The 14,624-nt window shown below is 41.1% G+C and overlaps 1 protein-coding gene across 7 annotated transcripts in view; it reads right to left on the bottom strand.

Moving 5' to 3' along the window:
* The window catches only part of arhgef4 (Rho guanine nucleotide exchange factor (GEF) 4), a 227,619-nt gene that overhangs the window by 118,594 nt on the left and 94,401 nt on the right, over positions 1–14,624 (bottom strand). For 3 of the 7 annotated variants that reach the window (XM_070986356.1, XM_070986357.1, XM_070986358.1), the window contains one exon: positions 836–5,380. In XM_070986356.1, coding sequence (XP_070842457.1) covers positions 836–5,380 — 4,545 coding nt within the window. The remainder of the gene's footprint in view (positions 1–835; positions 5,381–14,624) is intronic. The other 4 variants (XM_070986359.1, XM_070986360.1, XM_070986361.1 and 1 more) reach the window with 2 other exon arrangements.

Below are 14,624 nucleotides of genomic sequence, written 5' to 3'. Positions count from 1 at the left end.
TTCCTGGTAAAATAAAGGTTAAAAATAAAAATAAAGGAAGCCACAAGGGGGAACTAGTCCTCAAGTTATCCTGCTCTAGCTATACACAAATGGACTATTGTTGGAATTAGCAGGAAGGTACAACCCCAATTCCAAAAGAGCTGGGATGATGTGTAAAACATAAATAAAACAGAATGTCATAATTTGCTAATGCTTTTTGACATATACTCAAATGAAAACAGTACAAAGACAAAAAAATGTAATGCCTCATCTTATCAATTTTTTTTTTTTTTCAAATATATGCTTATTCTGAGCAGCACATTTCAAACAAGTAGCTAACTCACATAATGGAAATCTACCACACTGCTTGGGGCCAAGAGGAAGAAAGAATGGACTCTGCCATTTCTCTCCTCCTCTTCACCTTGTTCACAGAGAAACACAAAGAAAGGGGGACTTGTTCTCTGTCCCAGCCCAGATACTGACAGATAAAGATGCAGGCAACCATCCTGAGACACACATTAACACACACAAACATCACACACCACAGAGCAAGAGATTCACTGGTGGTTGGCTTGTTTTTCTTTAATTCCAAGCCAGAGTTTGTGTGTGAGACTGGGAGGCGGGGATGAAACACAAAGAGCTGAAACCCCAATGGCATCTTAATTAAGGCCTTTTAGATTTTATCTATACAGCTTTGATGTTTGACATCCAAACAGGAAGGTATTTATGGCATTTACACATACAGTACATATTACATATCTGAGTGAGACATGAGTGATATAAAAAAGTGATGATAGCTTAGAATTTTTTTACGGAACATTTTACAAAAATCTGCTCTGTGCAGATATTTTCTTACCTCTGATTCATTGATGCAGCCAATGGCATACAGGCTGATGTGTGATTGGCTGTCTATTCTGCCCTCAGCTACATCCAGAGGGCTGAGATCCACAGGGTTAGCTGATGGTTTTAGGGTTTTCGGTCTCTCAGGGGGGTCTGTCAATCCCTCCATGCTGACTGATTGGCCCAGAAAGACAGGAGAGACAGAAAAGGCCCTTGCTAAGTGAGGGTAACCAAAAACTTTGCGCTGAGCAGCTGGCCTCGGGCTGTTAGGTTTAGGGCTCATTGGCCGTAGGGGGCTTGCAGTCAAGCTCTCACTGGCCACTGGGTGGGACCTGGTACAAGAAGGTGAAAGCTGATGTGTAAGGGTGGCTAGTGAGCAGGGGCTCAAAGGTGAGACTGGACTGGTGTAATTGGGGAGTGGGAATGTAGAGTCATCGAAAAATGGAGGTAGGCCAGACAGACACAGTGTGGTAGGTAGACCATTTGGTGAGCACTTTTTTCTCTGGCAGTCAGATTTGCATCCATGGAGGTTCTCCTTTCCACTCCACTGTGGAACTCCCCGCTTGGAGATAGGATCAGTGTGGCGAAGGGCTGAGGATGGTGACCCTAGACTGCTGGGCCTGTCCAGGAGTGGAGAGGACATTAAATATCCACGGTCGTGCCCAGAAGCCATGGTACAACATTCCCCATTTGGATTTGAAAGACTTCTTTTCAGCACCTCAGCCTCCTTGGCTTTTTTCAGCTTCCTCCAGGATTGTTTGGCTTTACCAGAATCCATATCAGTGCCCATAGCAGCCTGATCCTCATTCTCCTTATCCATTGAACGGGACTCAAACAGGCTAGAAAGGGACTTGTGTGCTAGTGTGAAACGCATGCGGATGTTTAAACTGTCGTTGCTCTTGCTCCTCTTGTAGATCTGCCCATCAGGGGATTGAACTTGCCTGAGGTAAGGATTGTCTGGGCATGGTCCTCCATTACCCTCTCCACTACTGCCATGTCCATCATGGCGAGTGTGGGGAGCAGAAGACAAAAAGCCACAGTCCTCTCCTTCTATCTCGTAATTAAATGATGAAAATGGTTGGTGGACTGTTTGGTTGAGGATGTCCCTTTTGACAAAAACCTCATCATCAGAGTTGTCCCTCTGTGGCCCTTGCTCAGACAAAAAGCCCTCACCTCCTCCATCTAATAACTCCTGGGGTACATCTTCACTTTTGGTGCCCTTTGAGCCCTTAGTTTTTCTAAAAGAAGGCATTTTAGCAAAGACAGAAAACTTAGAACCTTTATTTCCAATTTGGTTGCCTTTTGATTTGCTTCTCTTGGTCAATTTGTTCGGGTTGGGATTTCTGGCTGAAATAAAAAAGTGAGGATCCTCCAATTCATTGTAGTTGCTGCAAGCTGAGGTGTAAGACACAGCATCATATGCAACAGCCATAGGTCTACAGCTCTTTTCACTACTACTATATAGGACAGGTGTTGGTGGGTTCACGTCAGGTCCTAACTTAGCAGTGGTTAAAGATTCTTCTTCCTGCTCAGGCTGCTGGTATGGACTTCTGGGACTGGAGGTGTCCCTTGAAAGGTAAACACCATCCCTTACCCTAACTGGCCACATGATCTCATATTCTTTCTTTGTTTCTATTTTTAAATGGTGCTCTGTTGTCTGTCTGCCACAATTTTCAAGTGAACACTGAGCCTCCACAATTGGCTCTAATCTACTGACAGCAAGTTGGTTGAGGCTGACATCGAGGTGTGAGTATCTACCTACCCTCTCCTCCTCCTGTGAAGCTGACAAGCTGAACTGTGTGTGATCTTTGCACTCCTCAGCCAGTGCATATTTCTCATATGATTTGGATAAGATGCCAGATCTTTTGTTAGGTAAGCTGTGATTCTCCGGTTGGCTACAATTGTGACTCTCTTCTTTAAATTCACTGTCCACTATTAGGTCTCTGTTCTCTGATCTTGACACTTCATTTCTTTCCAAGTCAGAATACATGTACTCAAGACTTTGTACAACAATGTTATCCTTAATAGTCTTCACTGTCTTTAGTTTTTCAAGCTCATTTGCATGTCCCAGGCTCAAATAGCTGTGGTTACCACAGTCTTTCCCTAGAACAGATTCAGAGTCCTCACTGCTCCAGTTGGGTCTGTGGTCTAGTGAAGACAGGAACACCTCAGTTTCTTCCTGAGGCTTGAATATACCTTCAAAGGGGCCAGAGGTCACATTTGTTGATTGCTCAACCAAGGGGCAAATTATTCTCTTATTACTTTTAGACTTGTTCTGGGGTCCCCCTAAGAAACAACCTAAACCCTCCCCTCTCCCCAACCCTTTTATACTGGCCTTGGTGTTATTGTTGGAGTCTGAGAGCAAAGAAAGAGAGACTTGGCTAGAAATTCTGTCAACAGTAGTTTTTATGTTTGTTGAGTTTGTGGTCCTTTGTACTACGTCTTGGTGTTCTCTGCCAGTGTCCTGAATGGACTCAGTAGTAGCAGGACATGTGGATGTTTTTCCTATCTCACTAGGCACATGAAGAGTAAAGCAGGTATCTGGATCACTGGCAACTCTGTTTGGAGTTACTCTCAAATCAATGTACTCAGGAAGCTCAGTTGTGTAAAGTTGTGACTGTGAAAGATTTACTTTGCTTACTGCTTCCACAATTTGTTCCTGGGCAAGATAAACACACCTGCCCTCCACCTCCTGCTCCTTGTTTTGCCAGCAACGAGAGAAGGGTGATCCTACTCTCTTACTCTCGCCTTCAAAGTTCTCTGAAAACAGAGGGGAGTTATCCTCTGGTCTTTGGTTGCCAGAAAAAAATAGATTATTTGAGAATGGGTGATGAGGCAGACATTCTTCAGATCCCTCACCAGTGTCAGATTGGATTTGAGTTGAGTCAGGCCCTGGGTCAACACAGCCTGGGAGCCAATACTTTTTTACAGAATACAGCTGCCTATTGGTGAGTATTTTTACTGTAGCACCCCGCTGATCCAACTGATTAGTGGAACCTGGAACTTGCCATGGTTGTAACCTTGTGCTCTGGGGTTGTTGTTGATCTGGTTGCTTCCCAGTGAGCTCCTCTCTGTCTGAGTCGGCCAACAGCATAGGTGAGGCCAGAGCAGAAACTTTTGGAACGACAGTCAGCTCAGTAGGACAGGTATCCAATGGAAAACAGGCTGAGGTCTCTGTGGAAAATGTGATGGAGGAACAGATTTCATTCACTGTCCCAGGTGATTTAGTCCCCTCTGCTGTATTACCAACACAACCGAACTGCTCTGCCCGGAAGCAGATAGTTGAGACCCATGCCTTATCCTGGGGCTTTGTTACACTAGTACAAACCTGAGGGTGGATCTCTGACAGTCCTTTGTTGGGGCTCTTCTCAAACGGAGTTTGTGAGCAGCAAATATCCACCTTGGGTGCCAAGACATTGATTTTTCTATCCAGTAAATCTCTGAGCTCTGATTTTCTGTTGTGTGATATACTATTTGACGTTGTACCACATGCTTCTGAGATATTTGGTCTTTCTACAGCAAAATCTGTAATTAACTCAGATTTGTATGCTGGTGAACAAGTACTGTCAAATGTTTGTACATTTATTACATCCGTGAAATGTGTATCTGCTGTGTATGTGTTGTCTGTGCAATTACTGTTGATTTTGTGACTTGTCCCCACACTCTCAAACAAGTCCCGTTTGTCCTCACTGAACACTTTTACAGCCTGTATCTCTCTGTCTTTATCGATTATACCTTTTTGTTCAAATTTTTCTGCCAGTCTGTGATGTCCATCATTACAGTTACTGCTGCATCTCTTTAAACCTGTGTTTTTCTCTAAGCTGTCTGTCTGTAACCCTGTCTCATGTTCATGTGTGATATGCTGTTGTGTCTCCCCAGCCTTGTCTTCTGTGGTATCTGCATGTATCATGCATGTTTCTGAGTCAACAGATTCATTCAGCCTGATGGGATAAGTTTCTTTAGGCTGTACATCCAACTTCACCTTGTCAGTGTACAGTGGACTATTTACCTTTGTTTCAAAGGTGTCTGTGTTGTGTTGGCTTTGTACATGTAAACTGTATCGCTCCGTGCTTCCGATAACTCCAGTTTCTGTACAAACAGCCTGTAAACTGGACTGTTTTAATCCTTGTTTCTGTTTCTCTGTACCAGGAGGGGTTTGGATCTCATCTGAGCTGGTGTTCAACTTCAAGGGAATATTAGGGTCCACATGGTTCTCTGGGCTTTTCCTCCTGGTACATGTGGATCGTCCAACATAAGTCTCTTTGACATCTCTGTGGACATCCTTGGCTGTCACTGGCTCTTTCTGCCAGGCTTCGCGTGTTGTTTGCAGACCAGAGTAGGTGTTCTCCAGTCCCAGCAAGGAATCCAGAGAGTCCTCCCCATCCAGACTCAAATCTGACAGGGTGTCGCTTTGCCAAGAGTGAGAGTCAAAATAGTCATCAGATGTGTCATCCCCTCCAATGCCTCTCTCGCACCATTCCAGGGAGTCAGGACCCAAATCCCCCTTCTCTAAACATAATCCTTCAGAGAGGTGGGGGGAGTCTTCAAGGGCTTCCTGGGGCTGTGGAGACAGTAAAGAGGAGAGTGAGATAGAAATCTGTGCAGTAATAACAGGAGGTTTAGCACAATGCTAGTAAGAATGTTAAAAGTTGATCCTCATCAAGCCACTGTCAAGCTACATAAGGATCCGTCATTTAAATTAAAACATGCAAAGTATTGATTTTAACCTGCAGAGTCAGACAGCCTAATGAATAAAACAACAAGTCCTAAAGATATACAATTTTCAAAGGTACAGTGCTGTACGTAGTGTTCAGACTTCCCTCTATTAAAACGAGCAAAAATGTTAATGATGTGAAATAATTTCAGACATTTGTAAAGCAAATGTAAAGTATAAATGACGCCATTGCTATTATGCTGATCTTTTTCAAAACCTTTTTTCAAAAGTGAATAAAATAGTTCTATAGTTATATACTAGTTTTTGGACAGATACAGTGGTATGCAAAAGTCTGAACACCCCTGATCCTGATAACTGATGCATTTTGGAAATTAAAGACCATCTCACACCAGCCACCCCTTCCCTAATTCCTTTTCTGCTACAATAGGTGTCTCCACGACCACATTTTGCCATGATCACACACACACACACACACACACACACACACACACACACACACACACACACACACACACACACACACACACACACACACAACCACAGAGACTCATAAGGTGGCTGCAATGAGCAAAGGTATGTTGGGAGAAAAAACTTACAGAATTTAATGAGAAGAATACCTCTCCAACTGTTAAAGAGCAGTGCATGCAAGACATTCCCAGAATCTCACAGAACTAGAAGTCTTTAACAAGAGGGAAAGGGAGAAAATCCCCTAAACAAGAACTGAAAGACTATTAGCTGGTTACAAAAAGCATGTAGAGGCTGTGACACTTTCCAAAGAGGATGTTACTAAATACTGACCACACAGGAAGTCCAAACTTTTGCTGCAGGCCCTTTCTTTTTGGATTATTTTGGACATGTAAAAGATGTAATTAAAAAGTAATGTTGCTTGAAATTAGAGCTGGGCGATAAAACGATAATGATATGTCTCACGATCAACACAAAATCAATATCAATAAAAAATGCGTTCGATAAAACATTTGATAATTTTTTTTGGTGGACTGTTTGGTTGAGGATGTCCCTTCAGCTGTGAAGCAAGGTTGGTTGCATGAACAAAGGCACTCGCTCTCAGGTAACCGAGCAACGTAGGGAATAATCAGTGATCAGCGGGAGTGACATGCTACCAACACGCCATTTATGTAACAATATCAAGTTTGGTTGCGCCATCTCATTGTCCCCTGTTTGATTCTTCGCGAGGAGTGAGATGAGCAATAGAAAGTGAGCGCTGCAGCGAGCGAAGAAATTGTCGATAAAACAGGGAAAGTCGGCTCGCCAGTATGGCAGTATTTTGGATTTTATAAGTTGGACCGTAGTCAGACCAATGTGGTCTGTAACTTGTGCAAGACTGTCGTGCCCACCAAGACCGGTAATACCACAAACTTGTTTAACCACCTTAGCCACACTGACCCTTTGGAGTGCAACTGTATTCGCCAACGTCCAACAACATCTGCAACTGCAGCACCACCGCACAAGCAGCATATCACCATGCAGAGGTACTCTGCTCCAGTTCCTTATGACAAATCATCTTAAAGGCACAAGGACATAACGGAGGCAGTGGCATATCATATAGCTAAAGACATGCTTCCACTGAGCACTGTGCTTTTTTTTTTTTTTTTTTTTTTTCCTAAACACACTTGCAATAAAAATATAATTGAATAGTTCATGTATGTTTAGAGTAAGACAAGTGACTTAAGTTATTCATATGCCTAGGCTGGTTTTATAGTTCAATCAATCTTACTGTACTAATATGTATTTGAAAACATTTTATTCACCAGAAGGTGAATCAGCTTGTCAACTTCCTGCACTAAACCTGCCTTGATAGCTGAGGGGACTATAATCAGAGGAAGGTTAAATTTACAATAAAAATGTTTAAATTTAATGTATTTTTCTCCTGGTCCTTATTTTAAATAGGTCATAAAAAATATCAATAATTATCGATATCGGCCGATATAAAACACTGATATCGTTTTCAGCCATATCGCCCAGCCCTACTTGAAATATTGAAGAATCACTTTTAACATTGTACCTTTTGGAATTCCTGTCATCTTTTACTGTTTGTGGAAACAGCTCATGCTGATTTCTTAACAAATATGTATGACAAGGGTCATAAGTAAAAAGAAATAAAATTTCTTTATAGAAATAATCACAAATATTCTCCATATCATTGTTGTTTTAAGCAAAAGTGCTTACAAACAATGTACACACACACACAAACACACACTGTAACACACGCACACAGAGTGCCTCTAGTACATGTACAATTCTTTAATGAAATCCTCCAAAGTCAGAGTTTTACTTACTCTCCAGTGCTTCAATGCATCAACTGTATCCAGCGCCACAGCAACACAGGCAGCAAACCTGCTCAGGTCAGCTCCCATGGCGTCCCTCATGTATGGCCACACAGTTCACACACATACTCGTAGGGTCATCTCTTTCACAATACTACATGTATGTAGCTTTTGTGTCTATCTTCCATGATAATCAACAGAGCTCAAAGTCTTAAATGGCATTATTTACGTAAAGTCTTGCAGTAACATCACAGTACATATGAGAAAGCAGAACCTCCCCTTTCAATGCATGTTAAAGATGAGGTCCTTCAACAGCAGCCACGACTTAATCCAACCTCAAAAGGTAGGTACACAGTGATCTCTGAGTCTCAATAACAAGGGAAGACATTAAGAAGCCCTGCTATAAATACTGAGCTACACCTTTGGGCAGTGCAGGGTGCATGACAACTCAAGTCAAGGACAAGTAGCCTTAATACAAGCTCAAATCACATTAGGAAGCAAACAGCTCCATTGTATATAAAAAGAAGCATGGTCTGCACAAGACAGTCAAACTGTCAAACTTCATTCAGTCATTAGCCACTTGTCCAAGCATATAGTTTCCTCTTTCTATCCTAAATCAATTATTGTAATGTCATATACTGTATACTACATGTTAAATATGAGCAATTATCTTAGCCTGCTACATCAACTAACTGTTTAGATTAAGAGGGTTTTCCAAAGACAGTGTGTTAACAATTCTATATATAAAAAAAATGTGTCTAGAAAAAACTGGATCACATCCATATCAGAATCTCCCTGACTGGAAAATCATGTAGTAACTAAACAGAAAAGCCTTACAAAGACTCTACTTAAATACAGTCAAAGAATATGAACATATACAGTATGTCAGTGTCCTATTACATGGCCCAAATGGACTGTTAAAATCCTTACTACATTAAATTTTAAATCCTGCACAATTTTGAATTAAACAAACCATGGCATTATAAGAATTTGAAGCAAACCATGAAAGGTAGGGGTTGGTAATGAATAGTTATTGTTAAAACTGTAAGCAACAAATTAGAGCATCTGCAGCAACCCATTTTAGCCAATTATAGAAGCAGAGTAAAGTGAAAAAAAAAGAAAAAAAAAAAACACTTGACAAAACAATCTCCACTCAAGGTCTACTTACTCGTTTGTTGTGGAACTCATTGGACCTTCAGTGAAGACGGTTTTTCTCAACTGCTGTCATCAAGGCTAAGAATGAACTGTGAAGCTTATGTAGTAACACAGCTAAAGTTAAGGGTATTTGTTTGATCTGTATCAGCCATTATATAGTGACCGTGCTGCAGCAACAAAACCATTGCTGCTCTGCCAACAGTATTTGGGCCATTGCTCCAACAAGTTGATGTACTGTCCATGATTACTATAGATAACAGTGATGACCCATTTTGATGTGAGAAGCAGTGGTTAAAACTGTGTGTCATTGTGATCATTTTCAGGATAAAGATGTTATTTCTGACTGCTGGAACACAATAATGATGAATCATGGCATGTACCCAGTTCATGAAACCTTTACATTTGTTCCTATAAACACAAATTACAGATACCTGCAACAACATGGTGACCACTACAGTACAATCCTAATTCCAAAAAATTTGGGATATTGTGTAAAATGGAAATAAAAATCCTTTCATAACTATATTCATTTGAATACAGAACAAAGACAAAATATTTAATGTTCAAACTGATAAATCTTAATATTTTTTGTAAAACTTTGCCATGTTTACCACTGTCTTGCATCACCTTTCCCTTTAACTAAACTCAATAAGAATTTGGGAACTATGGACACTAATTGTTGAAGTTTGAAAGTGAAATTCTTTCCCACTATTTTTTGATACACAAAAAATAGTCTTCATTGTCCTATTTTGCATTCCATAATGTGCCACACTTTCAGTGAGAGACAGGCATGGACTGCACGCAGGCCAGTCTTGTATCTGTAAACTTTTATTACGAAGCCATGCTGCTATAACACCTGCAGAATGTGGCTGGCATTGTCTTGCCAGAATAAGCAGGGATGTCTCTGAGAAAGACATCACCATGGCTTTCTTTCAGCATTAATGGTGACCCTTTCATGTGTAATCATGATGCTATCATCACTATCACTACCAATTAACCTCTTTCTTGTGGAATTTTCCAAAAAGGTGCTTTTTGAACATTCCTCAACTTTTCCGGTCTTTGTTGTCCCTGTCCGAAAAAAGTTGGGATGGGGACAACAAAAGACTGGTATTACTGGCATCAAATTCAGACTAAGCATATATCTACAGAAAAGGTACAACATGATTTTTTTTTCTTTGTACTGTTTTCAATTGAATATACATCAAAAAGATTAGCAAATTATATTTTTTTTGGAATTGGGGTTGCATGAGCAAAGCCTATTCACCTCTCCAGCTACCAATTCAACTCATGTTGGACTGAAACTGGCCACCCTAGAGTGTCTAAGCCAAGTCCTTGACGAGTACTGCCGTCCTTGCTGTCAATTAATCAGAGTTGAGTGTTTTAAAGAAGATTAAAGGATTAGCAGAGCTCTCTTTCTAGCAGATAGTGGAGTGGTAACTGAAGCACAAGACTCCGACTTTTCACCACAGTTATCCAAGTGAGCTGTAGCAACCTGAGCAAGCAGCTGACGCATACCAGCGGAAAGACGCCGTCTATGGGACAGGCATGGTGCCAGGGTTTAAATTTTGAATGGCAAAACTGAAAGAAAACTGCGAATCACCTAAGACAGAAATGACTGATATGCTTTTTAAATATTTTTCTAAAACATTTTTATTGTCGAGATATCTGATTTGCCTGCTACAGTTTCCTTCATTACAAGGGATGTATAGATACATCCATGCATTTAGAACACTGACATTTTGACTTTTAATGAGAGAGAGCAGCCCACTGTGCTGTTAATTCATAAGCTTGTATCAAAAGAAGCAGTCTGTGTTTTAAAGGCAACACAGACACAATAAAGTCAAACAGAAATTTTCAGATCCCATCTTGACCCTATTGTTATGTAGGTTCTTCTACTCTCAACAACATTTGCAGCTGTGAAATTAGACAGTGACTACATCTCCTGTTTAACATGCCCAGGCCAATGTAAAATGGCCTGATGTGATTGGTCCGAACTTAATAATAATTCAGTTCAATAATAATAACTGTTGTATTTAAGGTTTTAAGAAAGAGAGACTTTTGTCAGTAGTTATTGTGGATTTGAATGTTAATTTTAATAGTTAAAAACAAAAGGTAAGAAAACGGTCATTTTTGCCATTCACTGTATTTCTATATTACTTAATAATTTGAAATTCTGCTCTGTGCTTTTTGAAGCTGAAAACTAGGTACTTATGAGGACACTCTTTCAATTGGTGTCCAATTAAGAGCAATAATAACTGATATTATTATTATTTTGTTTGTTTTTTAAAGAAGACAGTTGAAAATCACTTCAATCACGACACTATTGTGCATTGACAGTTCAGTGAACAACAAATCAAGTTCTATGATCATACAGTCACAATAAGAGTGCATTCAGTTATGCAACTACCCTGCCAAGAAATATGAAAGGCAGTAGTAGCGATACGCTGGATCATCAAAGGATCATAATTCTAAAAAGGGCCATTTTAACAAACTTTATGATCTGACATTAAAAAAATGTACACATTGTACCCATTATATTCCACCCATCACATCTGCACAGCATGTGGAGACACAAAGTGGCAAGGGAGAACTTCACAACAGAGAAAATCAAAGCAATAGTTTCCCCTTCCTCTCCAAACATTACTTTAATAACTTAGCTGGGACAAAACATGCAGGGTGGTTATACCTCTGTCAGAAACAACACTTGCTGTAAACAACACAAACAGATACAGGATACCTGTCTTTAGATTAGCCTTTGATCCAGGTTTTCATTTTCCACTCCATCATCTCTCTTCTTTGTCTCTATCTGTAAAAACAACTGTTGCCTGGCCATCCTAACTCTCTACAGAGCCAGTGTTTCCTTCTGACAGGCTGGAAACGCCACCCACACTCAGGACGAAGGGAATGTGTAAGTGGGTGCTGCAGCCATGCTGGGGACAGCTAGCTATTGTGCCACCAGGGCTCCACTGAGTTCACAGATACACACATCACAACTGCATACACACTGTTCAAATGAACACACACACGAACACCCACATGCAGGAATAAGGCTCATCTTTCTTTTCTCCAAGACACAATAATCCTTGTTCTGCTGCATCAACTGCAACACCATCTTCACCTCACCACAACCAAAGCTGTACCTGACTTCTGCTCTACCCCTTCACATGCAATTAGATACAAAATCTCCTCAAACTGTCTGTTTTCCTTGTGTAACTGACACAATGGTTGTGTAACGACTTGCCTGTCGTTTAAGTCGTTTGAGAGGATGAGGTCCTGTATGATTGTGTGACGCGCTGCTGCTGTTTCATAAGCACGCTGAGTCCAGGAAAGTTTCGATCATTTTAATAACTCAAAACATCACACAGCTACTTAGCGGCTTTCAGGTTACACACGCCTAAAAGATGTTAAAACGTGCACTGGCGGCGAATATGTAACATAGCAATAAACTAAACAAAAAGCGGTCAACAAAAATTGCGGCTACCTACACTCCTCTCTCTCCTCACCCGTGCAGGTAAACCAGCTCCCTATATCACCTACGGCAATCATCCCCAGTGCCCACGTGACCCAAGCCCTGTGCATCACCGTGGCAACCAGGCCAAGCAAATCAAGAAAGGAATAATCCACCAGTGACACAATACGGCTCCTACAGGTTGACATAACTGACATGAGAGCAGCATCAATTACTCATGCTGATACTTTATAGCAAGCCACACATACACATATGCAGAACTTACCTATAGCAGAGGATGTACAGTTTGTGTTGGCAGACTCAGAACTACTCTTCCATTCTCATTCTCATTCCCCTCTCCTGCTGTTTCACCTCAATCTAAGACTACTACCCCCATCACTATCACTGCTCCTCCTCCCTCTGCCTGCTCTCTAAGGTCACCCCCAAATTCTTACTTACTGTCTTGCATCTCAGCGTAGAAGAGGAGGAACCTGATCTCTTTGGTGGAGGCTACTTGGAGTAAAGAAGTGGTAAAGAAGTAGTAAATAAGCACTGCTGTGCTGAGAAGTTGATATGAAATAAAAATTCAAGGGAAGCTGAGATGTCTTTAGCAAGAAGGAACAGCACTAAGCTGCTGTGACTTTGGCACAGTGGCAGAACTGCAGATCACATGACACCCTTTGCCCTTATAGACATAAATTTTTTTTCCATACACATCCATTTCAAAAGCAACAACTGTCCCTACTGTCAGAATGCTGACCCAAACAAGGGGAAGTCAATAGGCACTGATGAATGCAATATGGACACATTAGTAAGAAGCACTATAAACGGGGCAGCAAGATTTCATTATGTATAATTTTGTAGTATTTTGCAGTTTGTAAGTATTTGGGCAGTGAGACTTTTTTTGCTGCTTTGACCTGGCACTCCAGCATCTGAAATGACTATGAGAGAACATAAAAAGGAGGACAGAGAGAGAGAGGAGCAGCAGGTCCTAGGTGCAATGACAGGAGTTGATGATCATCATCTCAACTCAGGACCAGGACAGACCAGGAAACTGCTAAGCAGACACAATGGACAGATGCATCCTAGGACAATGGGGCCTTTGGGACTTGGAGCAACTATAAATGCATTGAAAATGGGTGTTAGACTGTACACATCATTGATATGATATAAATACTAGTTCTACAATACCAGTATCAATACTACACACGCCTAATTCACACCATCAAGGGATACAGATGTCATCTGTGCTTAAGTTGTGATGTATCATGAAGTTTGAAAAATTAAACTGGAGTTTTGTTTCATAAGCAATGTAGAAATTGGTTCAGATGAACAAGTAATATCTGGTAGGATGTAGGACAGAGAACCTGGTCTAACTAGTGCCCCTCAGTGCCGCAGCCTGGTCAGCCACAGAAGCCAGCAGTTTTCTGATATAAAGAAATGAGGATAGATGGTTGTGAGACTATATAGAGGAAACTAACTTAAAGGGGGTCCATAGTTACAGCGGCCATCTGTCTCCATTTACATCAGCCACTCAATTATTTATAAGAGAAAAAGACACACAAGCTGGTGCTGACTGGCACACATGGATACATACACATTAGAGTACGTGGATTGATTTATCTCCATATCATCTGATCTAATAAAAGTAATTCTGGGTTGACTTTTCTTTTCAAATCCTAACTCCACCTACCTTACATTTGCCTATCCTTGCCAAGTCCCATGCTGGTCATTGTTCTAGTTTTAATCCTCTCTCTCTCTCCCTGAATGACCATGTTCTTTCCACACCACATTGTACAGAGAAGTAATAATGGCCTTTCTTTTCATTTCCCATTCTTTCTACCACACAGCTCTTATTATTATTATTTTTTTTTATGAATAATAGATTTATACTCCGATGTGTCAGTGCATACTCTCACATCTACTATATGTCTATTTTCAGTGCCTCATTCTGTTACACCCTTATGGGCTGGCACCCAAAGAAATCCCACTGGGTGTCAAGTCTGCTCAATCTCAGAACCAACAGCTCCATCACAAGGTCTGATTTGTGATGGAGTTGCCCCCTGATTTGCCTGTGTTATCAGAGCTGAAGGTGAATATGTGACTGTTCGCCTCTGCTTCACCTCCTCAACCCCCTGTAACATGGCTGCCATTAGCTCATGTTATAAGCACGCTCTACGGCTCCACCTCCAAAGAAAAAAGCTTAATTCACCTCTTCATGAAAACTATCACTCTCTGGTGG

Source organism: Chaetodon trifascialis, chromosome 18 (assembly GCF_039877785.1).
Source record: "Chaetodon trifascialis isolate fChaTrf1 chromosome 18, fChaTrf1.hap1, whole genome shotgun sequence".
Taxonomy (NCBI): domain Eukaryota; kingdom Metazoa; phylum Chordata; class Actinopteri; order Chaetodontiformes; family Chaetodontidae; genus Chaetodon; species Chaetodon trifascialis.
Note: the sequence above shows the minus strand (reverse complement) of the source record. Positions and strands in the feature narration are given on the sequence as shown.